At 34.5% G+C, this 18,940-nt stretch overlaps 1 protein-coding gene and 1 long non-coding RNA gene across 3 annotated transcripts; both read right to left on the bottom strand.

The window, feature by feature from the left end:
* Positions 1-212: 212 nt before the first annotated feature.
* On the bottom strand, positions 213-3,407 carry LOC113292765. The gene is made up of 4 exons (XR_003331855.1): positions 2,957-3,407; positions 2,707-2,825; positions 2,168-2,348; positions 213-741 (listed from the first exon to the last, which is right to left on the bottom strand). It is a non-coding gene; the product is annotated as an uncharacterized LOC113292765 (long non-coding RNA).
* A 765-nt stretch (positions 3,408-4,172) lies between these two features.
* On the bottom strand, positions 4,173-13,375 carry LOC113297721 (anaphase-promoting complex subunit 4-like). Of its 2 annotated transcripts, XM_026546291.1 has the most exons (19): positions 13,173-13,375; positions 12,932-13,043; positions 12,251-12,342; positions 11,900-11,983; positions 11,327-11,566; positions 10,117-10,197; positions 9,351-9,502; positions 8,742-8,902; positions 8,535-8,635; positions 7,657-7,731; positions 7,258-7,437; positions 7,061-7,143; positions 6,884-6,982; positions 6,529-6,633; positions 6,296-6,443; positions 5,823-6,020; positions 5,585-5,737; positions 5,195-5,276; positions 4,173-4,467 (listed from the first exon to the last, which is right to left on the bottom strand). In XM_026546291.1, exons 1-19 carry the CDS (start codon positions 13,239-13,241, stop codon positions 4,373-4,375), a joined length of 2,310 nt encoding a protein of 769 aa, XP_026402076.1. In that variant the 5' UTR covers positions 13,242-13,375; the 3' UTR covers positions 4,173-4,372. The 2 variants fall into 2 exon arrangements, with proteins under 2 accessions (XP_026402076.1, XP_026402078.1); XM_026546293.1 differs by lacking the exon at positions 10,117-10,197 and having other exon boundaries at positions 13,173-13,374.
* Between the last annotated feature and the right edge of the window lie 5,565 nt (positions 13,376-18,940).

Below are 18,940 nucleotides of genomic sequence, written 5' to 3'. Positions count from 1 at the left end.
AATCCTGGCCACTTCCAAAAATTCATCACCGTTGTGGCACCGATCAACAAGATCAACAAATGTTGTTGCTTTATTACTGTATAAACTTATCATCAGATGTTGGTGCTTCATGAGCTTCATTGAAATGTTTTGTTCCGGCTAAACAACGGAGCCTTAAACTTAAGAGACCTTTTCATTCCCCAATTTTTCGACTTCACCAACCATCAAACTTATTTAAAAAGAAATAAATTCTGACTTGTTGAGCTGGACAAAATCTAAAGGAAACAAATACGGAGATGGTGCAAATTACAACAATTAGCAAACCCCTAAAACCAAAATCCAAGATATTATGATGTCCAAATGAAATTGATAATTAAACAACCTCAAAAGAAACAGACAATAATCTACTATATTAGTCGAGTCTCTAATGTAAATGTTGGTTGTACACAATGAACGACGGGGAAAAACTCTTGATCCCGCGATTAACTGGTGTTAGATGAGCACCAAGTTTCTCTACTTCTGTAGAAGAAAAATACTGCAGTTACACAGAGCCTCATGATAGAGCTTACCGTAGAAGAAAACTATCTCTGGGCATCCAAGGGAGCAACAGTTGCAAGGGAGGCTCAAAGGATTCAGCTACCTTCTCCAAGGCCAAACACCTGATATCTTCAAGTGCCATCAGGTCATCATAACTCAAGGCATAGTATGAGAAACTTGATGCATATCCATATCTCTGCTCCTTCGTATCATTAGAAAGCATCCCTGTGGAAAAAGAAGAAAATTAAACTAACATATGAGAATTAGGCAAAGGTGAAATGAAGGCAAAGGAAAGTGAGGTAGTAAATAATAGTATATAACAGTGACACCTCAAGTACCATACAGTAAGCTTAATGTTTACCATCTTAAGTGTTTCACTCTCAGATCTACCAATAAAAAGAAAGACTAAGTATAATAGAGGAAAATGGTGGAGATAGTACTTTACTGCTCAAACAAAAATATGAAATTGTATGTTGCTTAATTTAATAGATCTTCTTCAAGTAACACCGTAACATTATATACTACTTATTTAACAAATTTAAGTGACCCAAGGACGTTTCCATATATATCATGGAAATCGATAAACTATGTACCCTTCTGGAGACAAATTATTTGCTCACATACCTATTGCTCGGCATCTTGGCATCTGATTTAGACTGGTCCGAGATGAATGCTTGAATAGGATTTGAAAGTTGTTTTTCTATTTGGTCCACTAATGTTCCTGTAATAGGTAGAAGCATTTACTATGATTTTCTATGAGTTGGAACCCTCACGGAGATTGTAATCACACAGGTTCTCAAGTATCTCCATGTTAAAATACAAATTCAGAAAGATGTTTCCCAAGTAGCCAAAATCAAAACTTAACCAAATAAGCCTTCCAAATGTCCACTTCTTTTTACTTGAAACTGAAGTAGCCACTAAATAATTTCAACTTAAAGCTGTGTAGGCTCATAGACTAAACCTACTAATTAAAAAAACATTTCTTCTTGAAATCAAATCTAATAAAATTGGGAAATACCGATCTACCGTATTTCGACTTAACCAACCTACTACTGTTGTGAGATCTTTTATATATATATTCCGGAACATTTGAGAACCTATAATACCACACAATATAAATTGATCAAAAGTTAGAAAGAATGCCCAAATAACCGAAAGTTACTACCGAAAGTTACAACTAATAGGTAAAATAGCATATCATAGTTCTTTGAGAATGCTGGTTCACTAAAATCCTCCCATGTGGTAACTATTTTGTAAAAAACGGTGTTCCATCTTTATATCTCAAATGGATACTAAAACCAAATTTCAAATATCTTGCATTCAGAAAGAAATGAGATGAAGAACCATGTAACACGCAACACGAAAGTTCAACTGGTAGACTGTTGCTAGCCAAAATTAGTAAAGGGGGCTTTTTCTATCATAATCATTCTATCATAATCAGTATAGTAATTTGTGTTCAGGTGATTATACTACCACTTTTGATTTATTTAACGCACTTCACTATTCATCTAATGCTAAGATTCAACCATTAACTTAAACTTTTACGGCTCTTCAAAACTTGGGTGCTTCATTTTTGGTTGCAGAAACTAAAAGCACAAAATAACAATAAATATAAACTCAAACTTATGTTACATGTACATACTTAACTAACCTCTTTATTCTTCTCCGAACCAAATTACTCTAAATCTTCAGCAGATTAATCTTCACGATTCACATGAAACAATTTGTGATATAACAGAAGAATCTTCTTCTTCAACATTTGAGTTTCTTCTATCTTCATCTAGGCCTCTATCGCTACTGTCCTTCACTCCTTCTTATCATCAAATTTCTCCCTATAGAATTTACCAAGAAAACAATAAATATAGGAATTAGAATTTGCATAGCAATCTTGAACAACCAATAAAAAAATACACATTGTTGCTTAAGGAAAACAAATTAGAGGGTGTTATGAAATTACAATTCTCAGTAAAATTTCACCTTAATTTTTGTTTCAGTTACCCATTTTCAGAGTGTTTTGTCTCCGAAGGTACAATAGGCAGTGTAAATGTTGGACATGAATCTCTAGAGCACTAAGAATTATACACCAGATCTTTACCATTTGAACAGCACCCAATGTTTAAAAAAACTTAATAAACAATTAGATGATTTCTCAAGAATTAAAGTTACCAAAGAAACTTCATCAATCATTACCTGCAAATCCTTGTGATCAACACAGTTTTCTTAGTACTGTGCACATGTTGAAATCCAGGATCAGATTCATCAGGAAACCATTCAATTGATATGAGCTTCATATACAATCTGTGAAATTCCTGGGAATAAAATATTACCAAATCAAAATTCAAATGAACCCACAATCAGAAACAAACCTATTATCAAAACCCACTTCCTAATTTGACCATTAAACATAAATACAGGGTATTAAAGAGAAAGAGAGATAGACCTTGTTTAATAGTTTGTCTATTATATCATTATCTGATAAACAGTTGCAGAGATTTTTGAATGAGTTGCATACTTCAGATAATCTCATACAATGAATGAGATAACGTGGATGTTAATGCCATTGAATGAGGGTTTTTTACTTTCGTTACAGAAAATCAATCAAGAACCCTAATTTCGGCATTCGGAGATTATAGGAACTGAAGTGGTAGGTAGGAATAAATTTCTTACTGTAACCCTAGCAAATGAGTTCATCAAAAATGAAGTGCCTTTCGAAGAAAAGTGAATCAAACCATAAAGCTATGAGATTTGGGTTGCAGAAGTGGATCAAACCGAAAACCTAGAAGGAAGAAATCATTTTGAAATCTCATATGTATTTCATTTTCCGAAACGTTCATTGCGTTGAGTTAATGGCGAGAGAAAAGGGGAGGAATGGTCGCAGACATGCGGTACGTTTTTTTCTTGAATGAATCGACCGAAATATTTGCACAGGGTGGTATATTATTTGGTGGCTTAATCGTGACCGTCCTTTATATTACCAAAACGAAGTCTCCCAAATACTCCAACCTAAGAATTAAAAACAATCCAGACCATCCTTTATATGTCTGAACTGGCTGTAAATGGCCGTTGATATGAGAAAACACAATTATCCCTTATAATATAGATTTAACTAATAAAAAATAAATCCTAAATACAATAACCGAGATTTGGAGAGAGAAAATCAAGGGGAGGTCAAACATCAAACGCCGGCGCTTTTGCTTCACACGCCAGCGTTTTTGTTTCAGCCGCCCAGTTCTACATCAAGCACGCATGAGATCTACGGCCGGACTCAACAAACCCTCAAATTTGTTGGTTTGCCCATCCGTTTTCATGTTTGTTGAGTCCATAGTGGTAGCAAATATACAAAATTCACTTGCGATTCACCTGTTGACATATACTCATATTTATGTGTAGCCCATGGGTACACATACTCGATACATTGGTTCCCTATGTAAAATGGGAAAACCACCCCGTAGCACATAGTATCATCTAGAAAATTCTAAAATCTTTAAACATCTGTTAAGTGAATAGGGGCATGACAACCTCTTTCAATCTCTCACTGTCCCTCTCTCTTTCTGAGTATCTAATTTTAACAGAAAATGGAACCTTGTAAATATGCACTTCTGGACCTGTTCTTGAAACCCCAGATTTCAACTCTAACCCCTTAAATGACAATGATATGAGAAATAATAGACTAATGCACTCGCAAATATAATGCACAAGAACATGTATTTTCACAGCAGTTCCACATGAACAATGAGAGCTCAGGAGGTATTAGAGCAGGCCCAAAGAGTTTCACACATTAAATTCAAAATAACGCCATTGAAAAGCTTTTAGATACGACTTGGTGTTCCATTACAGTATATACAAAAAGAACCCACTACTCGATGTCTGAACCCTCATCTTCATCTTCCTCTAGTATGTAAACTAGGGCGCGCTTTCTTGCAGCAAAGACACAAGCCACACCTCTTGAAGCTGTTCAATATTATTAAGTTGGATATTAATAGCTGCAAAAGGATATGATTAACTAAAAGAGGAAGATCACAGGAAAAATTTAACTCAAAAAAGAAATAATTGAAATTAACACTTGCAACGTTGAATTCGAATATAAGTACCATATATATATATAATGACATAATCTTTGACATTTTAACGCCATTTTTTCAACTAAGCCCAACCGGCAATGAATTTGAAGCTAATTTTTTGGAGACATGTTCTTCTTGTAAGTCTCTATATTTCAACCGAAAATGAGAGCATTCCGAGATGTATAAGACCACCATCTACCATTTTGAATATCAGCCGTTGAAGATTAACGGTTGAAATTAAAATTTGTGAATGGTGAAGTTTCGTATTTCGGAGCGCTCTCATTTTTGGTAGGAATCTAGAGTTTTATACGAGGAACATGTCACCAAAATCTTAGCTTCAAATTTATTGCCGGTTGGGCTCAGTAGAAAAAATGGTGTTACAATGTCAAGATTATATCATTATAACCATGTCAACGGATCCTACCCCTATACATATTATTTCTAATGATGTCAACAAGAAGAAAGTCTAGACACTAGTTTTCTGATGGCATAAAGGTGTTTTGTTTTTTTGGGGTGGTCTAGTGTCTCTTGTTAATGTTGCTAGCTAAACTGGAACCACGTACGCAACTTTGATTTTGATCCACATTATATGTGTCAACTGTCAAGAATATACTTACCACTGACAGCTAAGGGAGCAATTACAGAGTGCGGAATACTTCGAACTTTTTCATTCTCCATATTCAAATCAATAGCAGATTCCTGAAATGACAAAACTAACCCTATTTAAAATGTAATTAACAAATGGGTAATTTAAGAACAAATCTCGTGTTTATACTTCCGTTAAGAATGTATAACAATGAAGAATTTAGTAGCTAATAGCTTTGAACCCTAAAATAGGAAAGACATCTCACAATTTGTTTATTTATTTTTGTTTTGGTGGAAACACGCTGAATATCAGCTTTGACAAGTCTAGATTATGCAAAAGCCGTTTGATACATGAAGCAGTGTTACCCTGCATTCAAATGCGCTATTACCACCTCAACTGAGGTGAATGGAAAAAGAAATACCTTCAACTCTTGCAAATTCCAAAAGTGTGAATATGATGAACTTGCAACAGAAACAAATGGAAGATCTGTTGCTCGTAAAATCATCAAGTGACCACTCCCACTGCTGTCGGAAACAGTGGCTGTCTCATTTAAAAGTAGAACAATCTGGGTGTCCTGTATTACAAACAGAATAATATATAAGAAACCGACTGAAAAACTGAAATCTAAAATTGTTGGTAGAGGGTTTCAGGTAGAATACCTTATACAGGGAGACATCCACACAATTGTACCCATCAGGAACAATCAGCAGTACTGCCTCCATAGAAGTATGAGCCATCTCAGTGGTACTTAAATCATTCTTAAACCCCCTAGTTATGCCTATACAATTAGCCATATCTGAGAAAGACTTGTCGGGTATCCTGAAACAAGTGTAATCTAAGAATCTGTTTTGGGATTCCTGAGGAATTGAAACACCGGAGAATAGATTAATATAAGCATAAAATGATCAAAAAGAAACTTTATGTAAGTCTGTTCCCTTAGTTGTTGCATCATCATTTTGCATGATAAAGCTGACATTAAATCTACATTGTTCTTGCTAGTGCTGCTATAAACATCCGAGCTCAGGATAAGGTTTTAAAAGAAAGCATAAGTAAAGAGTAATGTAACAAAAACTTTGACTTTGAGAATAATTGATTATTCAACGATAAGAGTAGACAACCACTAATAAGTTACCTCGTAGAAGGATATAGATGCAGGAATATTTATGGAAGTGGAAGCAGACTTTGGTGAAGCTGCTGGAACAGGAAACAATGGCATCAAATCTTTACAATGGATCTTTTTGGAAATTGTGGTGAATGGAACGAGAAAGGCCTCCTTGAAACTGAAATTACGGGATATTGAGAAGATGATATGGAAACCGAACAACAAACAAAACAATATGCAAAGAAATAAAAACAAAAAAGTACCTATACTCGAGCAGTTCAAATTCTTTAGCTAGTGTTCTCTGCAAGTACTCGGTGTCTGAAAATCCACCAAATTGAACTAGTTCTTCAACTCTTTGCATTGTTTCCCTGCAAAGTTGAATTTTCGTCATCTTCAAGGTGGTGTATGTGAATGTTGTATACACATGGAAACCCTGTTGGTAAGTGTGACATGGAAATTTAACTCTAAAAATATTATGGCATTCATATTTGACCAAAATTTATGTTTAGAGCTGTATACAATGACCGTAAAAGAAAAATTAGTCTTGTGATAATTAGTGGAGCCGCAACACATAGCATAGTATGATTTGGAAAAGGTTAAACGAGAAAAAGAACTTACGAATCAACCTCAATACTATGGTCTCCTTCCATGACCTCCAACAATTGCCTGACAGGATCTTGGTCATATAGAAACTTCAAGAATACAATTACAAGTTCACTGCATCCAAAAAAAAAAATGCATTAAGCAGAATAATCAACTAGTGGTTCCATCAAAAGATTGCTAACATTTTCAAACCTATTGAATGGGGGAAGCTGGTCACTTGATTCAGACATAAGCAGTTTTATACATTTTGAGAGCCAGAGCAAGAAATTCTGAAACTGTAACACAAGAACGACATGATTCAGAATACCGGCAACAAAAAGATCATTGTATAATTCTAGGCTATACGTAGAAATGACCAAACTAAGATGGGAAGTATTCCATAAGAATACCTGATAGACAACCACAGCAAGCACCTTGATAAGCCTCTCAACTTGTACAAGCAACATACCAGCCCTTTCTGTTGCACTATCAATAAGCTTCTCATCTAGCCCAATACCTTGATAGCGAGCCCTCCACCTTGAGAGACCTCTTAATTCTCCAATTCTAAATCCAATTATTTCTGCAGCAGGCTGCAAATTGACAATTTATATGACTTGCTTCATATTGAATCAATCTGAACACCACTATCTAAGAAAAAAATACAATATCTCAATCTATTCTCATTTGCATAAAAGAATAAAATCTTGATTTACAGGATGGTAAACCTTGAACAACATGTGCAGCAAGGAGGGAAATAGTGGTTGGAATAAGAGAACACATTTAACTACATGGGATGACGAGTTCTGTACCTGGAGATGCTCACGAACAATAAGATGAAGCTCCTTCCCAGCATTATCAATAGCCTTTGTTACTCGTTTGAGACCCTAATTACCAGTAAATTTGATGACTGAAAAGTACTTGTGTATGTGATTAAAGATCATCGGATCATTTAGATATAACTTATTACAGTTATTACAAATTCAGTCAACATTTTCCAACATAGCCATACTTCTGTGGAACTTTACATCACAAGGTGCAGTACTTCAACATTTGTGACCTGTGGTCAAGGAGGGATGCAATGCACAATGAAGAACTGTTATACCCATTTTAACATTTTCTTTTCACTGGCTCTATTGCTTCAGAACTTTGCTCTACTCCATACTATGCAGACTCGTTCATTCGCAACCAACTAGTGGCCATAACCAGCTGGTCATCATTTTTGAAGTTCTGCAGCTACAGTTTTGTCTTTCCTAATTTTTCATTTGATGTACACTTCATCTGCTATAAAATTTCCCTGAAATAGGTTCTTAACAGTGTGGTGAACTACAAAATGATATACCAAATTGGCGGGCCTCATTCTACTGTTCTGTAATAAAGTGACCTTGTGATATATCAAGTTTTCTTGTCATCGTAGAGAATGTTTAATGCATTAAAATCAATATAGACACAAAGATCTGCATTACTGCATATCTCAGGCGATGAAAGTGGGGAAGCTAGCCAACGAGAAGGTGTTGGGTCATGTCATGGTTGTCGAAATGAGAGATAGACTTACTTAGTTGCCATTTCACAGTTCAATAGTAGGATCTGAAGATCTTGGTAGTTGAAAATTAGAAGGAGATGAGCAGGAGAAGGATTATAACTATTTGATTTTAATAAAACCACAATCAACATTCATATGCTAGCTTACCACTTCACCAAGAGTGGAAACAAGAAACTGATGTACTGGTGGACTTGTCCGAGCACCACCTAGAAGGCTTAAGAACTCCTCTTGAGGACTTGAATCCAATCCTATACATAAATGAATAGAAGAAAATGTTGTAAGATGAACTATACCAACATAATTTGCTACGATGCAACTACAGCATACTTAGATAATTTCAAAACACCACTATACCATTATCAGCAATCAGAGGAGATAGAGTGTCAAACTTCTCGTGGAATACGTGCATGGCATCAGCCCACTGTTTACACATGATTGATAATGAAGCCCTGATAACCTCAATTAAGTCCTCTATGTTTGAAGCCTGTTGAGCAACTTGATGGAGCTCATTCTTCCTATAACAAAAGTAAAAACAAGAAGTAAACGTGTAAGTTCAGAAAAGTTTAGCACACAACTATCTGAGAGTTCCCAATGACTTTAAATATTTTAACTTATTATGAACCGGACAGCGCATATAATATCAATGCAAGAAATAAAATCAAATTCTGCAGAAATTAGACGTGTTATTGGCAGCCCGTCGATAAACATTTGGGTTATGAAATTAAGTATATCAGCAAGAGTAACAGAAAAGCTCAACAAGAGTAAACTATGGAAGTTGAGATTCAATATATGCCAATCCATCATCGTTGGAGTACAGACGAAGCTAAATAAAATAAGAACAATGATGGTATGAAGAGGATGAAAATCTCTGCAAACCTAATTGCATAGAATAGAATAAAGAAACTAAAGAATATTTAAACCCTACTTAAGAGTTCAGACTACACGTCGTGTTGGATAACTGACCTCTTCCGAAATATAGAAGTATCAAGTAGCAAACAATGCAATCCAACTAAAGAACCATTTCCAGATACTTTTTCCTTTTCTTCAATCATGTGCTCCACCAGTTCCCCAAAGCACATTACAATCAAATGACAAAGATCTTTTGACAAAGCTACCTGATGATGCCAATCACCAAAAATGTCAGGTTTGTATTACCGCATTAGAAATTGTATTCTACAAGCCTATTAGGAGAGAAAGAATGAAGAAAAACCAAGCAACTATTCTTTATAAGAAACTACGTTAATCCAGAAGTTGTGCGAGAACTAAATTAGTTGAGCTTATACAGATCAGAAAATTCAGAGAGCATATAGGATTGTCTAATTCATGATGTAATCGTTTCAAGGTTTTAAGTTCCAAGGAATAATTGGTCATGAAAGGTGTTCTATTTCTAGTTATTTTCGATCCAGTTCATTGGTATGTGGCAGATGTTGGCAGACCACATTTAGAGTAGTTTCCTTCTAGGACTTCTGTTTTTTCCTTTCCAGTTACAAATAAGGGGGGAGCCATGACCATGAACGTAAACAGACTTGATCTAAGTTTGAACATTTGAAATGATGTTTCATTGGTGGTGTAATATTTGAGAGTAAAGCCTCTGCAGACCAGAGACTTCCACCAACAAGATTGCAAGTCCTAAACTAAAGAATAAAAAGCTTCATATCATTGACATAAACTAAGAAAAAAAAACCACCATAGGTATGAAGAATTGCAACTCAGTGGGATAGGAACATAACTTATATATTGATGAATTTACAAGTTGGTGCACAGCTTCTTTGTCCCGAAGTGGAGCAGATATGAACGTTTTGTTTATATTCTGGTATGTGGCCCTCACGCCCATAACTAAGTTAGAATAGAATGGAGCAATAATATCAACTCACAAAAATTAAATAGCATAAGTATTGTATAAAGGATGGTATATTGGTGAAGAGATAAGTTAATCTAGCAAGATAACAACGAAATTCAGTGAAATTATTTGACAACACTGTACCATCACTAGAATCTTTCATGGTTCTTACAACATGATGAACGTAGACATTATGAAGCACGGGTATCATTATTATTGAATTGACTTATATATATATGGTTCCAGATACTGTTGGGTGCCCAAGCTAGGATTCATGCTGATGACTTGTTCCGAGCCGATCCACACTGGAATATCCGAAGCAGGGGTCTAGTATGACCCATTTTGGCTCAACAGTTTGAAAATTAACGATTAGTTTGCAAAATTGGTTGGGTCAACCTTAAATTACTCTTGGGTGCAAGGCAGGAGTTTGACCTCCCAAGCTATTTCGGAATCCAAATGGCACAGATAGAGGCCGAGTATATGACACAATGGAAGGTTTTCAACTTTCATATTCCCTCAGAACTAGAGCTTGGTTGAAGTGGGCCTTCTATAAAAATAAATCTCACAATGGATAACTTATTTACTTTTCTAGAGGTACTCAGAGCAGGAAGTAAGCGCAAACCCAGATTATAATAAAAAATTCATGCAAACCTTAAGGTGACTGTTCTTTTTAACTCCTCTAAGGAACCATGAAATGTAATCTAATCAGAACAGGGGAAACTCGAACATGGTTCCACTTTAAGGACTTAAGGGAGTCTCAGGACTAACTTCTTCCAGCTTCCCAAACATCAAAACATATTTCCTTTATCTGCTACCAAACAGAAATACTTCGAACTAACAGCATAGCTTTTGGTACATTCACACTATGTGAAAGAATATTGACAAACTGGTGAATTACGAGGAAAATAAACATTGAAAATGAATCACCAAAGTTTAAGGAACCCACAATTAACGTATAAGTGATGCTAAAGAAATCAAAGAAAGGACATACACATTCTGACAATGCTAAAATACCAGGTGCAGCGAGATAATTAGTTGAAGCATCTTATCATACGTGAGGATAAATATGAATCAGAATGAAAGGTTACTAATGACTTACGATTTTTCCTATTGGGAAAATTCCAAATATACTGAAACAAATGCTTCCTTCTTTGTCACCACTGCATAAGATGTTAAATCGTTGATGTGAAGTATTTGATAATTCTCTAAATGAATCTTCACTTTCGTCCATAAACCCAGTATCCCCAGATGCTACTCCAGGCATTCGAGGAACTCTTGGGGCAGAAGGGAAGAAACGTGAAGTACGATCTTCGTAAATTAATTGAGTGTTGTTATTGTCCTGAAACATAAATGCAATAGCGCCAACCAGAAGCAAAAACAAAAAATATCAGATTCAAAATGACCACAACAGCTCAATCTACTCAGCAGGTCAATGTGTATTCCAGTAATGAAAATTCCAAAAGTGGACTTCTTGTAAGGCACAAAATCAAACATTTCGTACAACAAAGAGATCATATATATAATGGAACAGCACCATGTAAAGATGTTATCATCCCAAAATTTGTATCATTTTCAATGCATTTCAAAACAGAACAGTACTTTTATTCAGCAAGCTTCGGTATTTAAGATATCAGAGGACAATACAAACAGAAAACATCGGAAATATGCATACGCTTGCTGGCTGTCCATCTTCCTCCCAGTTAAGACACACGACAGCCACATTATGAGATTTTATGCTTCTCAACAGCTTTCCATTCTGTGTTCGCAGAAAAAACAACAATACTTCAGTGAGTAATTAGAATACATGAATCAAACAGGAAATCGGTGAACTGACACGAAGGATGTGTATCATTGATGTCAAACATCAACCAGAAAACATGATCGCTACCTATACACATAATTACAGGGAAAGTTGTGAGGGTTTGAGAAGAAAAAGCAACAAAAATGTTGAAACATGAAAAGAAGGAGGGGAGCTTAGAGATATAACATATAAAAAAAAAATTCCTTTTTTCATTGAACTCACCTCAACATCATGCAAAGAAATAGTGCCATCTTCAAGGCCAACAGCTATTGCTTTACCATCAGGTCGCCAACATAGAGCTGTTATACATCTTCCTAAAGAAGATCGAGTGTATGTCAGTAATCAACTACCAATCTACCATTCTTAATCCATGAATCTCCTCAAATGGAATTTGAGCACAAACATTTCCGTTACCAAATGTATTAGTTCCCTTATAAACCACATGACTGCTCTGACGCAATCATACATTACAAATAAGCGACAAGATACACAAAGCAGAAAATATGAAAGGGAGTGAGGTTTAAAGTCGGAATAAAGTAAGATTAACATAACAGCAACGGAATGGAGATTCAAACTTTTCTGACTTCATAATTATCTAGAACCCTAAACCCCAAAACTATAATATAATTTCCAAATCCCTGTACGCATCAACAAATTCAACAAGACCATTTATTGTACCAATCATCACACAGAAACAAACTTAGATTAAGATAACAACACTTGCATTGCCCCATTTAGCAACAGACCGCTAAAACCCTAAAAACATAATAACCTATAATCATCCGTATATCCCAAATTTCTACAACTTCTAAGAAACAGGAGAAATGCAACATTGCCCAGATACCCATTCCATCTATAAACTATAGATTACAACATTAAAGAAGAAATGGAAGTAGAAAGAACCTGGAGAAATGGTCCATAATCTTTGCCAATTAAATCGATGAAGAAGTATTTTTGAGTCTTCAGTAACCATGGCTAATAAATCCTTTTCTGGGTTCCATTCAGCAATCTTAATCTGTACATTTAAGTGAAAATCATTGATAGGAGCAATTAATCAAAGTAAGTTCAAGTAAACAAAGAAAAGTATATGTAGGTAGTAGGAACCGATTTCGAAAAAACAAAAAAGAAGGAATTGACCCAAAACCTGAGATGAGACTGGTTTATCGAACTGGAGTTGGAATGGAATGCTTGTTTGCTCTTCGTCTGTCTCCATCAAGAGAGAGATGGACACTGGGAGCGGGGGACTATCCTTCAATTTTCTCCCTCTAATTGTAAATCAAAAAGAAATGCTCTTCAACTCCTTGGGTATACAAAATTTAAGAACTGAAAAATACTATAACCCCTACTATATGGGTTGAATATAGAGAAGCCCCACAAAATGGATCATTCTCTATCAATTCCATTATTTCACATTTTGATATTTCTAGGCACATAACTTTAGAATTCAGGGCTTGTAAATAAAAAATTTACTTCGTAATACCAAAACAGCCCTTTAGTATATATAGTTATAAAACTAGGCGTAGATTTCATTTTTGGTTTCTTTTTCTTTTTCAGTTTCTCTCTCTAATTTTCTTTAGCGCTCTCTCTCGGACGAAGACCAGTCCGAGAAACAATTCCTAATCGAAATTCTCAATGAAAAAATGATTTCGAAACTTAGATCTAAGATTTTGCAAGCAAATATCCTGATTATCCAAACAAAAATTCTACATCAACATCACTTTCTCTCTCTGGTTTTTGCTCCGAAGAGTATTAAGGTTTTCAGTTTCAGATCGTCAACGTCGTAGTTTAACGGAGAAGAAGAAAACGATTTTAGCTTCATCGATTTCATATGACGATTCTTATGGATCTCCGTTGATGATTTTGATTGAATAGCTCAATGAACTAATCGATTGAAATAAATAGATTTGATCTACGTCGATTAAATATGGATTTTTCAGTTGATTCGAAGATATCTCAGGAATTGATTTAATCGATTTTTGTTCAATGGATTTACAGATCTGAATGATTTGGTTCAAATTTATTTAACAACTGATCATCAATCTACGAATTCTCAATTGATTCTAGTTTGTTGTTTCAAAGCTACTCCATGTTAGGTTTTCTGATTTGAAGTTGTTGTTGTTTCTTTTGATTTCTGAGATCAAGAAGAATCATCACTGTTTCGGAAGAATAACAACAGAATCAAGGTACGATTTGTTTTTTAGTTGTTGTTGTTGTTAGTAATTATTCTCGTTTCGATTTTTGTTTCATTCTCGATTTCAATTTTGATTTAGTTTTATCACAATCTAATTTCCTATGGGAACCAATCTTGATCTGTTTTTGATAATTTAATTTTTGTTTTGTTCATTTTGATTAGGTGATTTTCAGTTGGGTTGAAGAATAATTTAGGAGTATGTGGATTCAATTTTATAAATCAGGTATGTATAGCTGGATTTAGGAGTATGTGTTTTCATATGAACTCAATTTGTATTTAAGATCTGTCAAAGTGGTTTAATTAGTATTTGATTGAGAGTAATATTTATTTTTGTTTCAATTGATGTTTGTAGGTAGGAGGACTAGCAGTACCTAATCACATGACATTTTATTCTGGTCTCGGTGGTGCACTCAGTTTTATTATGTACAGTTTTTCCTAACCCTTCAACTGTCTATGAGCTAATAGTAGTGGAGAATACAAATTTTTTATCTCCTATGTTTAGTTAATACTGGACGTGGACTTGTAATGCTTTCAATTTGATATAAATATATGTGAAAATCATCATTGCTTTAGTTGCTAGAAGAAACTACTTCGTGCATCGTTGATTTGCGTATAATATGTTTATATCTGTGATTCATATTCCTAAGAACTGCTGAACTTTAGCAACTGTTGAACAATGCTTGTCAGACGCGGGCTTAGAAATGTTATTTAAGCAATTGTGAAAAGATGTGTAATGTTATTTAAGAAATGTTTTTGTTTCATTGAAAGATTTAGGAGAGAGGTCTGAAATAAAGAAGAAAGTGATATGAAGACACCGATTGGTAAGTTTGATGGAGCAACTGCACAAACAACATAATACGTTGATCTATGATCATGGAGTGGGTATGTAACTTCTAGATGTGTAACTTCTAGTTACACAAGTTAAATAGATGTGTAATTTTTAGTTACACATGCTAATTAGATGTGTAACTTCTAGTTACACAACCTGAATAGGTGTGTAATTTGTAGTTACACAACCTGAATAGGTGTGTAATTTGTAGTTACACATGCTAATTAGATGTGTAACTTTTACTTACACATACTGATTTTGATGTAGTTTTTTAGAGCAGTTTTATCTTGATTTCGTTATCTTGATTTCAAATTTGTTAACTTTTGCTTGTTGACCAAAATCTGAACTTACTTTTTATTCTTGAATGATTATTTCAGCTTGTATTTCTAGCTCAGCTACTTCATTCCCCTCTTACAATAGTGATGGTGGTGGATCTTACTTGATCTGTTAAGGTATTGAACCTTAATTCTTTTTATCAGTTCTTCACTGCTTGTTATTTCATGATTGCAGACCATTTTTATACAAATAATCAATTTTTGATTGGTGAAAATATGGGATTTTACTTGTATAGTTATCTTTCTTCTGCTCATGCTTTTCCTTCTTTCATATAATGATGTTGCCATGTTTCTTAGATTGTTGAATCAAATCTTGGATTTTACTTACTATACAGAATGAGCACTGTTATAACAATTATGGTAAAATATTTTACTATATAGAAGGGTATACATGTTTGTGCATCGACACGGCGACTGACATGGTAAACACAGGTTCAATAAAGTTAGGGTTAGGTTCATGTTATGAACATTATTATGTTTTGTGATTTCTCCTGTTAGCTAGTTCGATCTAACTAGGATGCAAAAATGTCAAAATTCGGAAATCGTGTAACTGCTAGTTACACATGCCAATTGGATGTGTAACTGCGAGTTACACATGCCAATTGAATGTGTAACTGCTGGTTACATGTGGTAATTATATGTGTAAACCTTAAGATTTGTATATCTTATGTCATGCATTCATATTTTTTTATGTTCTGGTCTGATACTGGAATACCAGTCAGTCTTCTTGAAATAAGCCTTCTTGATTACTTACGACTAGCTACTTCTTTTTCTTGAAAGGTAGTATATGGATATAGGTCTGGAATGGTTTCACTTAACTCATACATCTGTTTAACTGCACATCACACAAGCCATATGCATGACAATTTGCACGTTTAACTAGCATTGGCAGACTATGGATGTGTAACTAGTAGTTACACATGCTAATTAAATATGTAACTTCTAGGTACACAAGCCAAATAAATGTGTATCTACTAGTTACACATGCAAATTAGATGTGTAACTTATAGTTACACATGCTAATTTGATGGGATATGCATATGTAACTTATAGTTACACATGCTAATTTGATGGGATATGTTATAGTGGTTATATTTATGAAATTGAGAAAAGAACATCAAGTCCTAGTAGTAGGGAGTAGTAGTGGATGCAGATTAGACTAATTAGATGCAGGTTATACTTATAGTTACACATAATAATTAGATGTGTAATTTCTAGTTACACATGATGATTGTATGTGTAACTTATGCTAATATGCATGTGTAACTATTGTTTACATGTGTAACTACTGATTACACATGCATTTTGTTTTCCTGGGTTCATATCTATACCCTGCTGAATCAGTTGTGTGATCATTTTTTGCGATATTAATGTGCTAGCACAAGGTTCCCAGGTGTTTGTATTATTCTGCCAGTATAATTACTGTCTGAAGCTTTACTTTCTGTTGCTTAAAATGTCCTTCGTCATCGATAATATGAAAATGGCTTAGGTACATCTAGACTAGCGCTGTAAAACGTCTTTCTGTTAATACAGTGCTAACAACGTCTTTCTGCTGAAGCAGTGATATCTTAATTAAGAGCTTCTTATTCACTTGCAAGGTTAACTGTATTATTTTATGACTGGTAATTGCTTGATAGTCACCTCTCGTTTTTGCTAGTGTTATTCATTTAGAGATGGATTTGCTGATTTTATGTTGACATATCTAAGTCAGATGCATGTGTAACTCCTAGTTACATAATTCAGATGCATGTGTATCTGCAAGTTACACATGTTAATTAGATGTGTAACTTTTACTTACACATACTGATTTTGGGTACACATATCAATATGTATGTGTAACTCCTAGTTACACTAGTCATATGCATGTGTAACTGCTAGCTACACTAGCTAGATGAATGTGTATCTCCTAGTTACACATGTTATATGCATGTGTAACTCTCAGTTACACATGTTATATGCATGTGTAACTCTCAGTTACACAATTCAGATGCATGTGTAACCGCTAGCTACACTAGTCAGATGCTTGTGAAACTGAAATATACATTGTTTTATGTACTGTTCATTTTAATCGTATAAATACTGATTGCTTGTTGTTATATTTCAGGTTTTAGATAACTTCATAAAAGCTAATTGCTTAAACGTGGTAATGGTCTCGCTGGAACTGGAGTTGACGCTGAATACACAAGTCAGATGCATGTGTAACTCTCAGTTACACTAGATAGACACATATGTAACTCTCAATTACACTAAACAGATGCGTGTGTAACTTCTAGTTACACATGCTAAGAAATTATTGTAAATGAATATTAAAGTAATAACTTTTTTTTTGTGTTTTTTTTTTATGTCTATTTATTTGCATATATATACAAGTGTAACTTTGCATTACACATATCATAAGGATGTGTAACTTCTGGTTACACATGCCATATGCATGTGTAACTTCTGTTTACACCTTCGCACTGTATTTTAATAATTTCGGGCCCAGATTTAATAATTTTGGGCCTAGATTTAAATTTTATTTAATTATGGGCTTGACAATATGCATAAGGGTATCAAGGTCTTTTAAAAACTCGGGGCCTAGATTTAAACTTTTTTTAATTAAGGGCCTCATATTATGGGTTATCCATGGGTTGGGCCTGAGCCTAATTTCCCCATTTAAGAAACCTCTTTTGAGGCATACTGAAATTTTTGAGGCATACTAAATAATGTCAAAATAGGGTTACCAAATAAAAAATAACATTACCCCTTATCCATCCTTTTTGATAATGGCATAACTATCCTTACATAATTGGTGTTAATGATTATGATTAGATTTGATTAGATAGGAATTTTAAGGATTGATTAAAAATTATATTATTAGTGGTGAATTAGTAGATAAATCAAATTTATGTGAGAGAGTTGGGATTCTTGAGAGGAAGAAGAAGAAGTGAAAAAAACTTGGGTTTTGAATTTTGAGATTTTAATGATTAAAAGTGATCAAAATGTGTGATTCAAATCATAAGTAGACTTCTATACGAGGTTTAATTTCTTTTTATAAGTTGAATCTGTCAAAAAATTTAATTTTTAAAACCCAGATCTACTGACCAGATGAACAGTTCGGCTGAAAAGTTATCAGCCGAACCTAGGTATATTTTCAAAAAACTGAGGTTCGGCTGGAAAGTTATCAGCCTAACTTCACTCTGTAACTGACGAATTTTGGTTCGGCTGATTCGAACAAAATCTAGCAAAGTCGCATTAGCCGAACATAGTGTTTCTCTAAATCATACACTAGGTTCGGCTCAAAATTGATACTCCAAGATCAGCCGAACTGATCTTCTGAAAACCCTAATTTCATCTTTGAAATCATATTTTATCGATCAATCAAAATAAAATCAATCAATAACAAGATGGGTTTGTTACACATACATTCTAAAATACATATAAGAGCAATTGGGATTTGGATTTCGCACTCCAACATCGCTCACTTCGATTCGTGTTTGCTTTGCTTGATCAATTTCTTGATTGAATTTGAGTCCAAGATGTTTGAGTTTAAAGTTTATTTTGATTTTTGATTTTAG

Source organism: Papaver somniferum, chromosome 7, assembly GCF_003573695.1.
Source record: "Papaver somniferum cultivar HN1 chromosome 7, ASM357369v1, whole genome shotgun sequence".
Lineage (NCBI taxonomy): Eukaryota > Viridiplantae > Streptophyta > Magnoliopsida > Ranunculales > Papaveraceae > Papaver > Papaver somniferum.
Note: the sequence above shows the minus strand (reverse complement) of the source record. Positions and strands in the feature narration are given on the sequence as shown.

What these genes read in the sequence shown, in the direction of transcription:
- LOC113297721 (XM_026546291.1), bottom strand. Translation starts at nt 13,241, where the DNA reads ATGGAGACAGACGAAGAGCAAACAAGCATTCCATTCCAACTCCAGTTC. An exon ending in TTTCTTTGCATGATGTTGAG is followed by an intron (nt 11,984 to 12,250) that starts GTGAGTTCAATG and finishes CTGCGAACACAG; the next exon opens with AATGGAAAGCTGTTGAGAAG. An exon ending in TGCTCCCTTAGCTGTCAGTG is followed by an intron (nt 4,468 to 5,194) that starts GTAAGTATATTC and finishes AATATTGAACAG; the next exon opens with CTTCAAGAGGTGTGGCTTGT.